Source organism: Mustela nigripes, chromosome 15 (assembly GCF_022355385.1).
Source record: "Mustela nigripes isolate SB6536 chromosome 15, MUSNIG.SB6536, whole genome shotgun sequence".
In the NCBI taxonomy this organism is placed as follows: domain Eukaryota; kingdom Metazoa; phylum Chordata; class Mammalia; order Carnivora; family Mustelidae; genus Mustela; species Mustela nigripes.
The window spans coordinates 13,580,020-13,601,059 of record NC_081571.1 but is presented as its reverse complement, the minus strand read 5'-3'; the positions used below and the strand labels follow the sequence as shown (position 1 = coordinate 13,601,059).

At 38.1% G+C, this 21,040-nt stretch overlaps 1 protein-coding gene across 1 annotated transcript in view; it reads right to left on the bottom strand.

Moving 5' to 3' along the window:
* The window catches only part of RXFP2 (relaxin family peptide receptor 2), a gene marked incomplete at its 5' end in the record, with an annotated part of 56,725 nt that overhangs the window by 21,122 nt on the left and 14,563 nt on the right, over positions 1-21,040 (bottom strand). The window contains 8 exons of the mRNA XM_059378239.1: positions 1,658-1,729; positions 2,785-2,856; positions 4,328-4,399; positions 4,999-5,070; positions 12,247-12,318; positions 13,161-13,266; positions 16,385-16,462; positions 18,930-19,076. Of these exons, the coding sequence (XP_059234222.1) occupies positions 1,658-1,729; positions 2,785-2,856; positions 4,328-4,399; positions 4,999-5,070; positions 12,247-12,318; positions 13,161-13,266; positions 16,385-16,462; positions 18,930-19,076 (691 nt within the window). The remainder of the gene's footprint in view (positions 1-1,657; positions 1,730-2,784; positions 2,857-4,327; positions 4,400-4,998; positions 5,071-12,246; positions 12,319-13,160; positions 13,267-16,384; positions 16,463-18,929; positions 19,077-21,040) is intronic.

Genomic DNA, 21,040 nt, shown 5'->3' with positions numbered 1-21,040 from the left:
TTTGGGGGGCAAGTCTGGACTTCTGATCTTTTTCTGCTACCATCACTCTTCCCTGTTTGCTTCTCATTGTGCAGATGTGCTTATGTGTTTTCTTTCTTAACAAGTTTCATTCTCATGTTGTTCAGACTTTTATTTCCCTTTCAGCAGTGGCACATTTACATGAGACCTCTATTGCCTTAAGAGTTTTTTGATAACAAGTATATAAATAATAAATAAGTAAGTAAATCAATCAATAAATGTATGTATGTATGTATGTCAGTAAATAAACACAAGGGCACCTAGTAGTTGTAACAAGTAATTCTAAGTCTAGCTCAGAAAGAATCAAAAGCTGAGGTACTGGGGCACCTGGGTGGCTCAGTGGGTTAAGCCTCTGCCTTCGGCTCAGGTCATGATCTCAGGGTTCTGGGATCGAGCCCCGCATCGGGCTCTCTGCTCAGCAGGGAGCCTGCTTCCTCCTCTCCCTCTGCATGCTTCTCTGTCTACTTGTGATCGCTGTCAAATAAATAAATAAAATCTTTAAAAAAAAAAAGCTGAGGTACTAGTTTTATCCTCGTACGATTATTGAATCCCTGATTTGACCATGAGAAGTGTTCTGGGGGACAGTACAATCAGCATTTCACAGGGCAAGAGATAACAACACCGCCTGTCTCTGGAAACTGTGAAGATGAAGGTGGCAGGGAATGGGGAGTAGAGGTAGTGAAACCATGAAGTAAACTAACTAAATGTGTTTTTTTGGTTATATTTTTTTTGATTTTATTTATTTATTTGAGAGAGAGACAGTGAGAGAGAGCATGAGCGAGGAGAAGGTCAGAGAGAGAAGCGGACTCCCCATGGAGCTGGGAGCCTGATGCGGGACTCGATCCCGGGACTCCAGGATCATGACCTGAACCGAAGGCCATCGTCCAACCAACTGAGCCACCCAGGCCACCTCAGTTTACATGTTTTAAACAGGTATTTGTTCAAAGCTAACAAGGGGTGGAAATGGTTTAGTACATTCATTTCACAAAGATCTGTTGAGCAGTTATTGTGTGCTGGTCATTGTACAGATGCTGGGATATAAATCCCAAGGTGGGTTTCTGCCCTCATAGAATTTACAGAATGGTGGGGAACAGACATGTAAACCAATGGTTCTATGATAGCGATAGCAAGATAAGTATGCCATATAGGGACCAACTGGCATGGTGGACGTCTGCCCATAGTGTAAAAGAGGCAGAGGGGCAGGCAATGAAATTGACTGGCATGTCAGGGATGGCCTCCTGGAGGGGATGTTTAAGCTGACCTTTGAAGGTGATGTTGGAGTTAACTAAAGAATAAAGGAGCAAGACTTTCAGAATTGAAGGAATAATATGTGCTCGGGGAATTGATTGTAGCACTTTGGTGCATCTGGAAGGCACATGAGGGGGAGGAGGAGGATGGTAGACTACATGGAGGAAGGGACAGAAAATGGGGGGCCTTGGGTGCTCAAGTGTTAAGTCTGAATTTGACTTGTACACCCACTGGAATTTTCAAAAGATATTTAAACCAGGAAATAACGTAATTGGTTTTGGGTTTTGGGAAGAAGATCACCAATGGCCTTTTTATGTGATCATGAATTAACTTCAGGTCTAGTTTCCTTAATCTGGATGAAAGACAAATTAGCTCCGAAATGCATACTCACATCCAGTTGAGCTGAGGCATTTGGGCACACATCTGTTTGGGAAGGGCTTCTAAGTAGTTATTAACCATAGACCTTTACACAAAGAAGATGTTAATTAGAAGCAAGAAGATATGCCACTTTAAGAAGAGCATTTTTATTATTTCCACCATTTGGAAAGTTGCATGCTAAAATCAACACACCCCAGATAAAGAATAAACACATAACTACCTCTTCAAAATGGTGTCTGGAAATGTGTGGAAAAGGAAGCAGATGTCAGAGAAGCTATGAATATAAAAGTATGATATATAACCTGGGAATAAACATTGGACAGTTTAATTTTATGAGATGAAAACAAAGTATATATTGAGTAATAATTTTGAAGTTCATGGTAATTTTCCTTGTAAACTTTTAATTTGCAATCATTTCTAGCATCCTACATTTAGAATTTTTTCTTAAGGGAAACATCAATCACTTATAGTATTAAAAGGCCACATCGCAAACTGCATTAAATCTAAGAAGTGACAGCAGGGGGCACTGGGGGAAAGAAGACAACTCATCAGCATGTTAAGCTGCACGATTAATTTATGATATTGTGGTTCCTTCTGGCAAATGGAAAAATAATGATGCTATATGATCAACTATAAAGGAATATAATAATCCCCTGCTGATAAATCATTCCAGTGTATTAATAAACAGTGAGAATGTAATTATGAGAATAGCTCTTTTGGTGGGACAAAGATTTTGGAATTTTTAGTGACTCTTGCTGGGCAAAGGCACATTTCCCTCTGTTAAAAATGTAGTCAGAGCTGAATTCCCAGGAGATTCTGATAGATTTAAATGTAGTAAGCAGATAAAAATGAATACTACCTTTGGTTAACCACTGCAGGCCAAACATGCTTTAGGATTAAAGGAAATTAAAGGAGATCAAAAAGCAATCAACCAGTAAGCTTAAATGGTCATGGTCAGCTTTCCTGACCATGAGCCACGGTCAGGGAACTGCAACAGTAACTGTGGCTAGACACACAGGAAAGGTTTTGACTAATAAAAATGTTAGCAGGCTTGAGTTTTTTAAAGCTCTTTTTGAAAGCTAGTGTTAGATGTCATTGCAATTTATAGACAGATGTATTGAAGGGTAAATGAACACTTACAAGAAAAACAAGGACTTTAATCCAGTAAACAACTTCTGTGAAATTCTGGTTATTGGATTGTCATCTAGAATTCTGAGAAAACATATCACAAACATTTCCAACGTTAGAGACATTTATGAAATAAAACCAGGAAACAAGAAGAGGCGCATGACAATCCTGTCTCCCCCAACACCTGCTCTCCTCCCACCTGCCCGTCCATACTTGGTCCCTATCCTCTTCCTTGAAAGCTCCTCCTTCACCCTGGGTCTTTCCTCATTCCCACTACCCTCCATCCCAGTTATTACAAGCTCTGTCCTGATTGTTTTCTCTGCTTGCATCCACCTCCCACTGGACTTTAAGACCCGAGTCACACCCTTCACCTTTGGATACTTGGGTCCAGCACAAGCTGAATTGTTAATCAGCTGACTACAGACTCAGTGAAAGCTTTGACCTACTGATTGACTGAATGAAGAGTGAGTGAGAAAAAAAAATTCTTAGGAAATCACAAATGGTTCTTTGGTTTCATGGGGTTTAAATGACACATTTAATAAGGTCTATACAAACAAACTCATTAGGAGCTCTGAGGGTGAACGAGCGGAAATATTCATATATTCAAATCACCAATCTTTTTTTTTTTTAAAGATTTTATTTATTTATTTGACAGACAGAAATCACAAGTAGGCAGAGAGACAGGCAGAGAGAGAGGAGGAAACAGGCTCTCCACGGAGCAGAGAGCCCGATGTGGGGCTCGATCCCAGGACCCTGAGATCATGACCTGAGCAGAAGGCAGAGGCCTTAAACCACTGAGCCACCCAGGCGCCCCCAAATCACCATTTCTAACCATATATGGTATTTTCCTAGAAAGAAATAGACTAAAGGGAAATATGCCTTCTTTTCTCTTGTGCCTTTGAAGCCAGGTACCCTTTCCTCTTACTCTCAGGGTTCCTTGAGGGTAAAATTTGGAGAAGGGAGTGACATTGGGCACCTTCTATATGCCAGGAGCTCTCCATGTGGCCATTTATATATGCTCTGTGATTTAATCCCCAAAACATTGCTTTTAGAAAGGAACTGTGATTATAGTTTACAGATGAGAAAAAAACAGCCAGCCTCTGAAGATTAAGAAAGTTGCCTGGAACATTAAGCCTAGGACTTGTTGAAGGACTAGGACTAGTTGAAGTTCTGGCTTTTCTACTAGGCCAGACCAACCTACAGAAAATGGGCAAACTGACACATAGAGCCTTCTAACTGCCTCATGTTTATTTTTCTGAGGAAAACACAAACATCTGATGTGGGACTCCTCAGTACAGAGCTGGTGGCTAGCCTGGGAAGTAATGAAACACCACAACTTACCGTATTTTCAGACCTTTCTATGAATGTTCTGGAAATCAAAAAACTCCTTAACTTGGACCTTAACCATATGAGTTGCTTGGGTAAAATGCTCCAGATTATGTGACAGAAAAATGAGTATAATAAACAAGATCCATAAACAGATGGAAACTATAAGCATTGATGTATATCATCAAGACTGCTCTTTTGTTGGGGAAGGAAAAGCTGGAATACTTACAGCCAAGTTAGCTGATGCAAGTCTTTGAATACGCCGGGTCTGAGAGTTGTAATGCAGTTGTGGCTGAGATACCTATAAATAGCACGAGCAAGTCAATTAAGCAAACTCAGTACTCCATTTTAGTCATATATAATTAGAATAGGAGCTGCTGCTGATGATTATGGAATATGGACATCTGTTTCTGAAAGCACCCAACTGGATAAGAAGAGGGGGAGAAATCAAGGAACAACTGGGAGATACAGATAACAAGCCTAATGTGTGCGACCCTGGGGCCAGGACCAGCAAAATGGCCAAAAGTAATGGGTGGAATATTGTATTTTGTTAAGAGTATAAGAGTAGGTTATTTTTGCTTTTGTCCTTTTTGGTTCCATTCTTAGTAGACTAGTATTTTAAGAAAACATACAGGTAAGTTAGCGAGGGTTAGAAAAAATAAAATGCTAAAACATTGTGGAAATGACCCAAACTTGAGAAGACAAGGTTAAGGAGAGCTTTTATAGCTGGTAGAACTAGGAATCTTTTAATAATTCTTTTAGCATAATAATTAATCTAAGTCCTTCGTGATAACAGTTCCTCCCACTTCGCTATAGATAAGTCAAGTCTTCAAAAATGACCATTCTACCTTTATAACCTTCACTTAACATTGTGCTCATAATTATAAAGAAGTTACTTACAATATTTGCAGGTTATGTAATCCAAAAAATGCTTTCCTGGATATGTGTGTAATACAATTATGCTGAAGAAATCTGGTGGGAATAAGATAGAAGAGTCATGTGATTATGGTTTAGGCTTTTTATCAAGTTGTTGAATGTGGTCTGCACTTTATTCATCTAAAAACAGTTTGTGAAACTGGCTTATAAAGTCCCAAGTCCTACTTTTATGTTGGGCAGTAGAGGCGTTGCCCATGAGAGATGGCTGTGAACTAGCTAATTCTTCTTTCCCGCTAGCACCCATGCAGTGAGATTTCTGCCATCTCTGGTTTGCACTGCTGAGCTCATGTGTGATGAGTTTGAGGGTCGAAGTGGTTTTGTTTTGCAGTTTTCTTATTCTGACTAAAGAGAGATACGCCCCATGTGAGACCAGCCAGTCTCACTGTTGAGCTTTATTTTTTCAGGGCAGGGTTCTAACTTTAATTCCCCATTTCTCTTCATTTTATTCCCATGGGAAAAGGAGAGGGCAAGCCTTATTCTTTTCTATTTTGAGATGCAGAATGAGAAGCACAAAGGGAATTAGGTGCTCAAGGTCAGGAATGGCATGAGTAGTTGAACCCGAGCTAATACATCTACTTCAGCTCACCAGGTCATGATTTACTTAACCCCTGAAGCAATTTTGCAATATAATATTCAATAATAGCACGGTTGGAAGTATCTAAGCAAATAATTTCCATTTCCTGTGCTCATTATACAATGGGAGGTTAACCTTGCATTCATATTTTCTAAAGGTATTTAGGAGCAGGAAATGTCCAGTAATAATAGTAACTAATGACTACATCATCTTTTGAATGGCTTCCCTATCTCTTATTTTTATTTTATTTGATTCTTTAATATTATACAACATTTTCTTGATTGTTAGGGTACTTCACTGCAAAACTATTTATAGAACATGTTCTCCTTCAGCATCTGACTGTACTCTGAATTTTGTTATAATGTAACTATTCATTCTCTAGCTAAGCTTCCCAGCCGTTGAGTCATGAAGGCATTATAGGTGTGTCAGGATGCTGAAGCTCTCAGACGTTCAGGTAAAGCAGAGATGCTGTTCCCAGTTATCAGCTAATGCATCTATTACCCTAAGCGTTAAATATTGTCATTTTCTCTATGTACCACCAAGTGGAAAATGTTGGTACTACAGAGCACAGGCATTACATCCATAGATACACAAAATATCAATTTCAATCCCACAAAGTAAACTTGAAACCCATAGAGACCTCATACCCTTCCAACCCTTCTCCCCCTCCACCATGTCTATGAAGAGATGCTTCCCATTGCAATGTAAGTTGTGCTTTTGGTTTTCAAGTTCTGCTATGAATAGAATGAATCCATATAGATCAATATCTGTTTTAGCATTTCAGAGCTCTTGAGTGATGTAATGAAAATTAATATAATGAATTGTGTTAAAATAGTAAAGGAGACTAGAAAAAGAATATAATGTTATAATACAGGTATATTGAAGTTTCTCATGAAGATAAGATTTACCACCTAACTAATACGATTTATATTTTATTCAAGATAATGAATTTTACCTACATGCTCTCAATCTTGAAGAGATGGGCAGTCATAAATTGTGAATTTGACTTTGTGCTTTCCATCTGCATGACTCACTGGACATGTACAGCCTCTCTGCCTTCCCTGACATGAGTTAAGATTCCAACTCCTTAAATAACGAAGAGCCTCTAGTCTTCTGGTTTGGCTTCAGCTTGCTGGCTCCCCACAGATAACCAGAGTTCCAAGTCCCCTGTCTCAGACTTAGGCTAGTGAATTTTAACATGATCCTGTGCTATCCCCTTTTCTCTTTGCAGAACAGAAGCTTAGTGAGTATGAAGGAAAATTTGGAAACATGACAATTTGGCAAGTGGTGTCCTCTTTTTATTCAGAGCTGAGATATGAGCCCATTTAATATACTTTACATTGAATGGCTTTTCTAAGAATAACTTACTGGTTCATGAATTCCTGCTGTTTCAGCTGTCAGGACTTTTCAAGCAGAAACGCCAGGAATTTATGTACCTGAAACTAAAGCAAATAAATGCTTTAATGACATGCATGTTTATAGGCTATTTTTTAATGCAACATTTTGTATTCATGAACCAGGCAGACTCCTTGAGCTACATTTTGTTGCCAATGATTGCCTTGACCTAGAACCATGTCTAAGTAGGAATTTCTAATTTATATAAGGTTTATGTTACAATAGGGAGGAGAACTGCTATTGGTTTCCACGGTAGTGGTGATAGAGTATTACATCAATGTTATAAATTATATTTTATTTCTCTGAAAGATCATCTTAAATGTCCTCCCCCCAACATTAGAAAGTCTTGATATTTTAAAAGGTTATTAAAACGAGTAATCTGATCAACAGTAAAAGCATTCAGATAAGTTGAACAACATTTAGTCATCTGGCAATTAAAATTTCATTTTGATTTCTAAGTTTATTTTTTTGGGATGCCAAACTGACCTCAATCCACTGAATATTTAGAGCTTTCTAGACCACAGACTCACTCAAAGTAAGATTCAGTGATCTCTTAGGATATATCCCAGTGCATAGAATGATGAGCGTGATGTTGGCTGTGGGCAAGATCACAGAACAGGCTATTTCGGACACTGCCTGTGAATGCCTCAGAGAGAGAGAGTAAACAGGGGACTACATGAGAATCAGGGCATGTTGGGCCAACTTGATTTTTTTTCTTTGAAAAACTGATCAGTCCTAAATTCAAACAACTATGTGCCTGACCTTGCTTATAGGTCTACTAGGCATTGATCAAATGGCTTTATGATTGTTTTATGGACAAGATAAAGAACAATATACATTATTTGAAGGATGATGATGGAGGAGTCAGGAAAAAGTATTCGGCACTGTCCTCTTCAATGTTTTATGCATGATTTGGGAAAGGTGGTTCATCTAATTTTGAGATGACAGAATGCTAGAAAGAACAGCGAATACATTGAGTTTTCCAAAAAGTTCTTCACAGTCTGATAAGAAAAGCTGACTCTAACAACATGAAACTGAATAGAGATAAATTTATGGACCTACCACTAGCTCTCAAATGCCGAGTGTACAAATGCAGGATGGAGTAGCCATCCCTGAGCGGAAACAAATGTGGCATGGGACTGGGAATTTTAGAGGCGTGATTGGTAGGAGTTAAGGGAATGAAGCAGCCACCAAAAAGCAAATGTAAGCTTAGGGCATGTAAGTTTAGGAAGGAAGTGTTGCTAGCTTTTTCCTTCCCTGCTCTGGTTATGTCACAGTGAAAATATTGCATTTATTCTAGATACTACATGTAAGGCAAATGTAGGTGAACATATACAGATTAATGTGACCAGAATGATGATTAGATATGAAACCAGGTCCTTTTGGGGGAGAATTCTGCTTGAAGAGACTTGTGGGTGTGCAGCTTGAAATACCAACAGTTACATGGATGGTTGATTGGGTGTATTCTGATCAGTTTCATGGCATAAGTCTAAGAAAGATGGGAAGCTTTGCCAGTAGTAGAGTTTTGTGACAGGACAAAATTTATTAACACTCCTTAATATTTCTTTTCCTTGGCTTGCCCTCATTCCCTTCCTGGCTTATTTTTCTCCATGGCCCTAATCAGTATGTAATACACTAAGTATTTTTAATTTTATTATTTATCCTCCTCCCTTGTACTTTAAGCTCCATGAAGAGAGGGCTTTTTTGGTAGGTGCCTGGTACCTCTCAGGTATCAAGAAATATTCATTGAAAGAATGAATGAACATGTGGTTTCTTCAGCATTTACCCTCCTGTTGAATGCCACCAAGGGTTCTGGGGGTTGTCCATTCTGCGGACACCTTCTTTTGGGCATGGTTTGGGCTTTGTGACACCGGTTATTTGGGTTATTGTAATGCAGAATGGGGAAGGAGAAGACGAGAGTAAGACTGGAGGGAAGGGTGTGTCTAAGGCGAGGGGCTGGAGAAGGAGGAGAAAAGGGCCTGGGTGAACTCATGAGCTACTTTGCGATATTTGGGTAATGTTTATGAAGAACTTGAGTTATTTTCAAATCAAAGTTTGGTTAATGGATGTTTTCATCAACAGTAACAATATTCTGAGACAGGACCATGCAACTAAGCTTCCAAAGGATCACAGTCAGAGGTCTGGGTTTGAGGCCATACTCTAATAATTGTCAGCTGGCTGCCTTTAAGCAAACAACCCTTCTTCTCCAGAGTAGGTATCCTCATTCCTAAAAGGATCTCATGATGTCTGCCTCGATCTCACAGATTTTGGGGATCAAAGTCCAAGTGGGAGTTCCAAATGCCGACTTCTTTGTAAACTTTAAAAAGTGTTATATAAATAAAAAGAATTGTGTCGTACTTTGCCTATAATAGATAGTTAGTGAATATTTACTGATGATGGTCTCCTGATCTCTTTTCTCTCAGTCTCCAGGAGAATCAACCTGCCTAGAAAGCATCAAATAGCAGCTTGCATTGAGAGAGCCTCTGCTGGGTGATGATGTGGCCCCTAGGCTTTCTCATACAAAGTAGAAGTCAATATTTACTTGGAGAATTTTCCAGCTGATCTGGGCAATTAAGGTTAATCCCTATGTTATTTCACTGGGAAAAACTGGGGCCTTAATTATCAAAAGGAGTGATTCCATATTCTTCCCTTAAGTGGGCTAGCTTATACTATGGTAAATAAGTATTGACATAGATCAGTGGTCCACAAAAGGATTTGGTCTGAGTAGCTGAAATTTAACTGTCTTTTGCTTGATTCTCTGGTGATGGCTCTGCCTTCCCAGAAGTCAATTTGTCCCCACTAAGAGGGCAAACATAGAGAAGAGAGTTCTGCATGGGGTAGGACAGTATGGATTAGTAGAACACTCAATCTGTTGCTAGAATGATTTTTTTCCATCTCTAGTTTCTGGTTATTATAAAATAAACACTGCATCAGGCATCAGAAGATAGGGGCTCTAATTCTGGCTCTTCCACTTCCTAGTTGTAGATCCTAGTTAAATCATTTAACCATTGCAGACCTTAGTTGCCTCCTGAATAACAAGATTTAATTAAAAATTCATAAACTTTCTATGACTCTAGATCATAGAATTGGAAAAGGTACCCTACAGCATGAGCCTTTCCCCCCTTCCTTCCTGCTATTGTATTTTTCCTCCCTTGAGCATTATCCTGGCAGTTGCAAACATAATATTGATTCATAGAATGAACATGTGATTCTAAGGAATTCCAGTAAGATTAGCAGCAGTATAGTGAGGATTTCCTCTCTGGAGGTATCTGGAAACCCAGAGAATGTGCACAGCCACTCCATGGTGATGATGTCAACATGACCACATGCTCCAGGATGGTATTTATAGAGATGTGAAATGATATTTACAAAGGCTGTAATCAAATGCAGGCATGATTATCTCTGTTCATATAAGATTCTACCTCACTTATGGACTTCCTTCAGTGACTTCTTTTCCTATATGAGAAAATCTGTACCTAAATTCATGAACAGGGGCGCATGGGTGGCTCAGTGGGTTAAGCCTCTGCCTTTGGCTCAGGTCAGGATCCTAGGTTCCTGGGATCGAGCCCCACATTGGGCTCTCTGCTCAGCAGGGAGCCCGTTTTCCTTCTCCTCTCTCTGCCTGCCTCTCTGCCTACTTGTGATCTCTGTCAGATAAATAAATAAAATCTTTAAACAAACAAAAAATTTCATGAACAGCATAGAATTGTTGATGGCATTTTTAACCAAATACGTCTGTCCAGTGTCATCCAAAGATCAGATTATTTTTATTCTTTTTAACATATTTCACATTTCTAGAAACTTTTTACGCTGAAGGATAAAACAATATGATTGTACTGCCAAGGGACCTTACAACATTACCTTGTTATTTTTTTTTTAAGATTTTATTTATTTATTTGACAAACAGATCACAAGTAGGCAGAGAGGCAGGCAGAGGGGGCGGGGAAGCAGGCTCCCCACTGAGCAGAGAGCCCTATGTGGGGCTCGATCCCAGGACCCTGAGATCATGACCTGAGCCCAAGGCAGTGGCTTAACCCACTGAGCCACCCAGGTGTCCCTACCTTGTTAATTTTTAAATCTAGTGTAACAATCATCTTGGCAAGTATAGAAACTTGATCTCTTCATTATCCCAGACTGACTGGGCTCAGAGGAACTGACATACAGTAAGCAAATTCATGAGCATTTGAATATTCTCAATTTCTTTATTTAAATAGGAGGTATCCAATTTCACCAATAGAAATGTTCTTATACCCTATCCAAGATAACTGCCCAAATACTTCAGTATGAATAATTTGAGAAGTTAATGCACTCATCATAACGTCGCTTGGTGAGCAAGGAATCAAAGCAAAGGTAATCTCCATCAAAAGATAGTTCATGCTAGTTATGGTGGAAATTAACAATCCAACCCTGTCCTCCAGAATAGACTTCTCTAGGGAGCATGTCTCCCAGATCCTGGTTTTCTTTCTTGGAAGATAGCATCTTGATACTTTGTTTCTCTCTGACTACGATTTCTTCATTGCTGACTGTGCTGTATTTATTAACATTTTCGTTTCTCAGATATGCTAATATCACTGATTTCACTAAGATTGTGTTTTGTTCATATTATCCTAGGAGATAGTCTATATTCTTTCATTATGTGTTCTAAATGATCTGAACATTCTGGTCTATACTAACATTCCTCTTTAAATTAAAAAGTGCATCAAGTGCCTCTGAATCTACAATGTCATTTTCCAAATGATCTTGGAAATTCATATGGAACTATGTGTTTTCTTATGGAGATGCCTGATCTCAACTCCAATTTAATTTTCTAAAAATAGTTTAAATAAAATCAATTCAGCTACTTTATATTATGAAATGGAAAGATAATATGCTAGTTTTCAAAGCTTAATTTACTAATATTAATTACATTTGGAAAAATAAATTACCTGATAAAGCTTATCAAGTTTATATTTAATTTAAAAAATAAAAGGCAGGGGTTCCTGGGTGGCTCAGTGGGTTAGAGCCTCTGCTTTCAGCTCAGGTCATGATCCTCGGGTCCTGGGATCGAGCCCCGCATCGGGCTCTCTGCTTGGCAGGGAGCCTGCTTCCCTCTCTCTCTGTCTGCCTCTCTGCCTACTTGTGATCTCTGTCTTTCAAATAAATAAAAATAAAATCTTTAAAAAATAAAAATAAAAAGATAAAAGGCATCTTAAATAAAACATCATAAAGATTTCTTCATAAAAGCACTATTAATAGCTACTTACATCTGTTTAAGTTCTGTGTATTTGATGAAAACTTTATCTGGAAGACTGTGAATTTTGTTTTTCTTAAGAGACCTAAAATAACAGTTAAAGCAGACTTCATTACGAGTTTAATGGCGAACCAAAGTTATCCCTAGAAAGTGCATGCTTGAAAACAGGATATTTAATGATACTCCATGCTACTTAACACACATCTGAAAATGACTGTAGTAACTGAAAACTTCCTCACATGAGAATGAGAAGTCCATAAAACAAAATTAAAGCAGTTTGCAAACATTTGACAAGTCTGGCCAGTTAGTATCATAGACTGGAATGTCTATTGTGATTTAACATCTTTACTCTCTGGGTAATTTAACAAAATACAACAAGCAAAACCACCACCACCACCACCAACAGCAAAAACAACAGATAATCCTAACCAAATCATACTTGCTCAAATTATAACATGACTGTAATTTCTGAGACTCTCAGAACATTTTTGCAAAGTACAGGAAAACTTCCACAGTGATAACACAGCTAGCTTCATGGACCTTTTATATCTTTGCAAACTTGGACAGTTATCACTATTTAAAATAAGAGAAAATAAGCTAGTGGTTTTCTTTTTTATTTCCATCTTTAGTTGTACAGTATTGGCATTTTGGCAAAAACAAGAGATCAGAAAGTAACTGAAATGAACACTCCAGACCACAGACATTTGTGAGCTAAATGATATCCAGGCAATCTAACACTCTTTAAAACCTGTTTTCTCTGGAGAAGAAGCGTGAGGAATTCTCTGACGGCTGGTGGTTTAAAGGGAGCTTCTATTATTTTGCTAGTATACAAGTAACATAAAACAGAACAAGGGGAGGTTAGATTAGACTACATGGTTTTCATATGACTTTATAGGCAAATATCAGCACGTTGTGAATTCTACTCACAGTAATGTCGTATTGTTGGAAATCCTTGGCACAGACTTTAAGCCGACATTTACACATTCCAATTCAGTTCCTTTGCAGTCACAGGGTTGTGGATACTGATTTAGAACTAGGGGGCAAAAGAGTAGTATTTCACTGGGGAAAAAAATACTTTTCTTTAATTATGACCTTATCTCTAATACATGACATTGTTCTCTCTTCACTGAATGTATAACATTTACACCTTTAGGGCACTAATATGGGTCCATAATAAAAGCAAGTAAGAATTCTCACCTAGTCAAATACAGGCTAATGTGATGTCTCATCTCAGTTCTAGCTTCCAGTGGTCATTTCAGAGGCACTTAGCAAGTGATTAGAAAGAAACCACAGAAAGGTTTAAATGGCAAAAAAGTGTATAGTGAAGCAAGATTAAGTTCTCCTCCATGAAAAACATTACTATGATGGAGTAAATCTGTAATGGGTATAATTGTGTCAGTTTAATTGAATTGCATGACACAAAGAGGTTGCTCAACAAATGCTTGTTGAGGGGCGCCTGGGTGGCTCAGTGGGTTAAGCCTCTACCTTCGGCTCAGGTCATGATCCCAGGGGCCTGGGATCGAGTCCCGCATAGGGCTCTCTGCTCAGCAGGGAGCCTGCTTCTCCTCATCTGTCTCTCTGCCTATTTGTGATCTCTCTCTCTGTCAAATAAATAAATAAAATCTTAAAAAAAAAACCAAATGCTTGTTGATTAAAATTAAATTCCATTCTTTTTCCCCTTTCAAACTTCTGGAGCTGGTAAAAAAGAGATGCAGTTTCTGCGAGACCCTCCATTGTGCCTTATTAAAATCGACCAAGTTAGATCCCCTCTTACTGTGGTTCTTTGTTTTTCATTCCTATAAAGATATAGTGGAAGACAAAAATTGTAGAGAAGCTATAAGGCTGAGAGAACCAAAGATCCATCTATCTGAAACATTCTGAAGGGGAAAAAAAAAAAAAAACAACAACTTCTGAATTTACTGTGAAGAAGCTTACATAGTTATTAAGATAATGTCATATAAAGGAGTGAGAAATCCAAGGAGAAACCGGGCCAAGTTGTCCCATAGGACAGATAATCACACTGTGTGTGTGTGTGTGTGTGTGTGTGTGTGAGAGAGAGAGAGAGAGACAGAGACAGAGACAGAGACAGAGACAGAGGAGTGATATTTATGGAGCACTTGATTTTGCCTCTGATCCTATGAGTAACTCTTTTGATGGGAGCTAAGAAAATGAGGATTATTTTCCAATTTTTATATTTGCTATTATGTATTTAAATCTTTATAAGTTCTTTCTAATTGCTCTGCTTCCTTTAAATCACTTTATCCAAACTTTAAAAAATCAATTTCACTGAATTTTGGTAAATTCAACAAACGTTTATTGAGTACTTGCTTAATTCGAAAGATGTATTCTAGTGTATAAAATTCTGAATTCTATGTTGTTTATAAGTTTATGCTAATTAGCTCAACTTCTTAAAGCTGAGTTCAGAATGTTTACTTCAATGTTTATTGACATTAAAAATAGTGGTTATTATTAGATGGAAAACCTAGTGTTTGAAACTTTTATTTCCTAATAAAAAAATCCAATGTAGTCAAGCTGGGCCTGTTGTCTAAACCAGCAATGTGAGCATAGATCCCTCACCTGTAAGTCAGTGATACCCATAAACTCTGGATTCTTCTTTATAAATGCTTCTTACATCTCTCTCTATCTCACTTTTCTCACTGACATTTTCTGGGCTCAGATTCTGAATATTAGTTTGAAGTATTATAGGAAACATAATGATTAGTATCTCTTTCACCATACTTTCTCCTCAGCCTTGGCAAGGTTGACATTTGGGGAACCTCATTCTCCACTGTGAGGGGCTGTCCGTACATTAGAGGATGTTCAACAGCATCCTTGTCCTCTACACACTAGATGCCAGTAGCAAACACCAAGCTGTGACAACCGAAATGTCTCCAGACAATTGTCAAATGTTCTCTGGGGGCAAAAGTTGCCCAGGGCTGAGGACTGCTGTTCTATTCCATTCTCTATAATTCTGTCTCACACATGCCCCTTATCATGTGCTTCTGCCTATTCATTAAAAGAAAATAAGCCCACAATTTTGGTGATTGCCCAAAATTGTGTACAGCAGTGATCTGCACAATGGGATGCATACGAAGTGACCTATTGTGGTTCAGGAAGAAAATACTAGAACTTTCAGTTATATTTATTTTTAAACTTTTAATTTATCATGTTTATATTTGATCCTCCTGTGATGTATATGAAAGCATATAGTAAGTGGTGATTATAAACTGGTTGTTACAAAGTGTATAATATAGTATTAATATAGTGTTTAGTGTAGGTACATTATAGATACATAATATTATACATACATAATTGTACATGCACCTTCATAATTATGCCTATATATACATTATATGCATGTATGTAACATAGGTATGTATAAAGACATGATTTTATGTACAGGGTAGAGGCCAATGTCTAAAGTGTGCACCCAAAACCTTTTATGGGCTGGCCTCATCTTCTAGGTCTAGCTCCAGCTCCTCTGCCCCATGCACTCAGAACCACTGGGAAAGACAGTGTTTTGCAGATCTTGCTTCCCAGCTTGTCCTGTTACCTCCACTCATTCCTTCATCCAGGGACTTCTATGTCCATCTCAATGTCATCTTCTCTGAGAATCTTTCCCCACCCCTAACACAGTCTTCATTTCTTCCAATGGGCTTTTACATTCCCTTGTGCAAACATCATTCCTGCAGTTTAACACTACGTTGTACCTTCCCTGCTTCCATGAGGATTTGTCTTTCTTGCTACAGTATGAACTATTTGCGAGTTGCAGCCACATCTTATTTATCATTGGACACTCAGTCCTTAACATAGGGACTGGAAAGTAGTTGGTGCTCAATATCTTTATTGAAACACTTTCTTCAGTAAAGGGAAAAAGATCTTTAGTATTTGTCATAATTATTGAACATCTATATATTCTGGTAATCATAGGCTAATACATCAAATAAACATGAATAAAGCACACTGTTTTCTTCCATCTCTCAGTCCCATGGCAGACAACAGCAGACAACAGAGCAGCTGACCAGTGAAACACATTGAACTGAAATCGAAATTCCAGAGGGAATTTAATCACACTCCCCATATGAATCCATGCACCGCAAATCATGTTGCTCACAAAGCTGATACTGAGTCTTTGAATCAATACCACTTACAGCACTCCTGTGTTAATGCCACATTATTAGCATTTCCATGGACTGTGCCAAATATAGTCGCCCATCCACTAGTGTCTCCTGCGAAATGGTGATGAATATGTGTCAGTTATTCTATAATTCAAATATCAAATTACAAAACAAAAGTATAAGAAATTGATAATGAAATCAGTTAAAATCAGTTTAAGTAATTGAATGATAACATAGATGTAAGGGAGAAAAAGCTAGGCCAACATTTGGAGTTTTCCCCTTTTTTGAGGTTACAAATATTTCAAATGTGTGTATTGGAAAATATGGAATGGAAATAGATGACTATTTTACATATATATCCATCTTGAAAAATGTTACTTGTTTCTAATGCTGACAGTTTAAATGTTTCATCTTTAATTTTGAAACCCTCAGAAGAAAATACAATCTGAATTGTTTTGTCATCTGCATATTGCTGCATATGTATATGTAGTTACGTACTTGATAGGTTTAATGACTAATAATAAAATATGTGTCACCTGACCTTCTTAATAAAGCAAAAGCAAAGTGCCTTTTAATAAAGACCATCTGTTTCTATGGAGTGAAATCATATTTTCTCAATGTGTCCGAGGACACAACATGCTTATTTGCCAAATTCCCTTCTCCTTTTCTGCAAGAAAATTCTACTCTTTTTAAAAGAGAAGACTGGTTCTGAAATATCATTTCTTCAATATTTGCTATTAAAATGGTAAGATACATATTATAATACACCATACTAAAGTTCATACAAATAGAAGGGTAAATTTAAATAGTTTTCCACAGGTCCCCTTTGATGCCTGAAACCTTTAACTCGTTTCTATTTTTTTTTTTATTAATACCCACAATGGTTTTTCAAATGATTCTATTTGATGCCTTCACACAAATTATTTTTAATTTGCATTCAGAACACCCTCATGAGGTAGATAAACATGCAGGGTGTCTGATTCCCATGCAGTGGAGAGGGAATGCCAAACATTTGACTGACTTGCCTATTGGCATTCTGAGAGCTGCCCTCATCACTGAGCAGTGTTTGAGCACCTATGATATACTCTATTGTCTTAGGCTCTGGGGCCACCAAAACAAATAAGACACAAAGAAGAACTCTTCTCAAAAAGTTCATGTCTAGTGAAAGAAGTACAGTGAAGAGACAAGGCAGCCCTTAGTATGACTATACAGGTATAGCAGGATGCCGTGGAAACAGAGAGAAAAAATGCTTATCTTAGACCGGTGGGAGAGCTTCAGGGTAGGGAAGTGGGGCCAGGGAAGCCAAGTCTCTCAGGTGAAAAGGGGATGTGAACTGCATCCCAAAGAGGAGCATGAATGATCCACAGAAGGTGAGGATGGTAGGTTCCATGAGTAGGAAGCATGCATGAATACTCAAGGGCAGGAAAGCAGATTCTAGAGACAGACACCTGGCTTTTCTGGACGATGTTGTCTCACTTTGATTGCTAGTTGGGCAATTCCAAGGAAGGGTAGTTCTGTGTGGTAGAAGACACACAGGATTTTTTAAATTGCGGAGATCTGGGTTCTAGTGTCTACTCGCTCATTAGCTCAGTAACTGGACATGTCAACTTGGCATCAGCTTCTTCAAGTAAAAATATACTTCTTCAAGTAAAAATAGTATTATATTAGACAATATATACATTCCCAACATACAGATCTGAAATGGCCTGTAGGACTTTTGGTGATCTGGCCTCTGTCACCTCCTCACCCTCTATATCCTTGTTCACTCTGCTCAAGCCATACTGGCTTTTCTGTCCCACAAACATATTTTCTTATTTCACTGAGCCTCAGGGCCTTTGCACTTGCTCTTTTTTTGGTCTGAAACTCTGTTTCTCTACAACTTTTCATGGTTTGGTTCTCAATTCAAATTGAGAGGTTTTCTCTGGTTGCATCTTTAAAATAGCCCTCCCTTCATGACACTTTCTATTCTATCATTTTGTTTTCTATTCTTTGTGGCACTTAACACTCTCTGAAATATTTATTATTTAAATAAGTATTAATATTTAAATACATTTCATTTACTTATGTACAGGTTTATAGTCCTCCTTGTTCACATTACCCATGTGAACTCCTTGAGGGTAAGACCTCCTCTCCCTTAAGCCTGCTCTAGTTGGGTGAGTTGAACAGCCCCTGGCACATAGTGGGGACTCAATATAGATCTGTTCAATAAATCCATTCTCTAGACAGAGCCCATTCACACTTTATGAAAGGTATTCTTGTAGCTGAACCAAATTACCGAGCCAAAAAGAGGTAGTCATAAGAAGACATTTAAAATTAGAATATGGGCATCCAAGTAGATTTCAAAATATGACTTCAATTTTTATCAATTTTATATTTCTGATTTAAGCAACTTCTACCTGTGAAAATTCTGGTCATCTCACAAATAAATTTGGGGTGCAATTATTTGTGTTACAGTAGGATTCCCTGGAGAATACCAAATCATCTCTTTCCTTTCAGGACAATTATTATTTGGTCCAAGCACACTTTGAGGGCATTCACAAGGGGAGGTGGGCATCTGGAGCTGAGTGGGGAAACTCACCACAGTTGTCCTCATCAGCCCCATTCCCACAGTCATCCACACCATCACAGTGAAAAGCACGGGGTAAGCACTTGGTAAGATTCCCACAGGGAAAGTATCCTTTTTGGCACAAAGGAGTGATTGTACTGCCTTCAGTCAGTGGAAAATCTATGCAAAAGAGGGGACAGAAATATTGTTAATAGGGCTAAACTCTTTTTCATGGCATCCCATTTAAAAGAACCCTAAAAGTTGAGTTTGTCTGATGTTATTATTCCCAGCACACAATTTCTTTGAATAATATTCTTAATTATAACATTCTAAACAATCATGGTCATATCTAACCCCAGCTGTATCAACAATGGGACCAACGTTCATTTTGAACTAATTTCAGGAAGGCAGTAGTAAATAAAACTAAAGTAATTTGTCTTACTTTCATGTGAAATCAAAGAGTTGTCCACTCTTGGAAACAGAAACGTAAAGCCATGAGCTAACAGAATTAAATAGATGGATTTATTTACTTTTTAATCCTTTATGAGAAGGAGTTGAGGTGACATAATAAAAATATACATGCAAAAGGACAGCTTAAGAGTGAATTAGAGAGAAATCTAGAACTACATTTGAATAGGGAGATATAATGGAAAGTAATGACACGTAACACTCACTGAACTTACTGTGTCCCAGGACAATTGCCCAAGGGGTTTATCTCAGTCATTCCTTCTACCACTCTATGTATGGGTGATATTTTCCTTTGTGTTTCAGGTGTAAGGAACTTAAGTGCTTTCATCAGTTTAGAAAGACATAGAAGGTTTGTTCTCTGTCCTTCTGCTATATTAAAAAGTGTGATATCACCAGTCCAAGGGAGCTCCTGGCCTTGATGCCAACCTTCAGTGGCAGAGATAGGAACACCTTGCTAATGCTCCTTGCTCTCTTCAATTAGTTATAATGAACCACAGTCATGACTGAGTGCCTCTCTTTCAGTCAATTTTTGTGAAGTTTTGTCTTGCATTCCTTTTAAAAAAATACATGACTTCCACAATTATACTAGAGTATTTGCAGAAAGCATCTCTTTATTTTCTGGAAAGTACTCTTTTGAAATTCAAAGAATGTCTCTTACATCTAAATTTCTGAAATGTTTTGGTCATCCTATCCACAGAGTAATTTCTCAAAGTTAATTACATTCTTTTTTATTCCTTTTTTATTTTCTCATTCGACTTAGCCACTGTTCAGCTTTTGTCCTCTCTTATGTTGCCTGCACAAGGAGGCTATTTTTAATCCGCCCTTGAAGAGAACTTACGCCCCTTGAAATGCAGCTTCCTGCTTTAATTGATATCTTCATAACACAATGTATGGGGAGAGAGGATATGAGAACTAAATTGTCTTTCATAGGGAGGAGGTTCATAAAAAATAGTTTAACATCTTAGAAAACACATAATATTTGGTATGTCTTTGTTCACTTTGTCTAATTTTCACTTCCCTTTAATAAGTACACAGAGAGACACAAAGAGAAGCTGGCCCTCCTGGGGGACAGCTGGACATACCAATGCAGACTCTACTCCAGACGCTGCTGCTGCTCCATCCGCTACGCCTTCCCTAGATGGGGAGGGTGGCTCTTGGATGCTTTGCTACACATTGGATTTTTGTTCTTACCAAAGCAAAAAATACTTGTTTTGCTGTTGTTGCAGTGGTCGATGAGTGATTTACTCTTAGCCAGTTGGCATAAGACCAGTCAGGTCTGACTGTTTCAGGGAAATTCTGCTGCATGGCTCTGGGAGTTGGCTTCTTAAGCCTATTCACACAGGGAAAGGTGTACTGAGTCACATATTTTTAAGTCTCTCCTTTCTTGTAAACATTTCTGTAGAGGGAAGATTTATAAAAAACTAGTAGTCCTCCTGTGTTTGGAATGTAGATGACTGAGAGTCAATATATCTTAGTGAAGCAGCTTTGAAATTTTTTATGATACTAACTCACAGACATGTATTTAGTGTCACAATTCAGCATACAAACAGACTCACACTGAAAATAAAATTTCTTGACATATAACTTGCTTTTTACTTTGTGGGATATACTCTGATCATTGGTATTCTATCTTACTCACATTTGGGATTACAAGCCACTAAACTGATCTCATGATC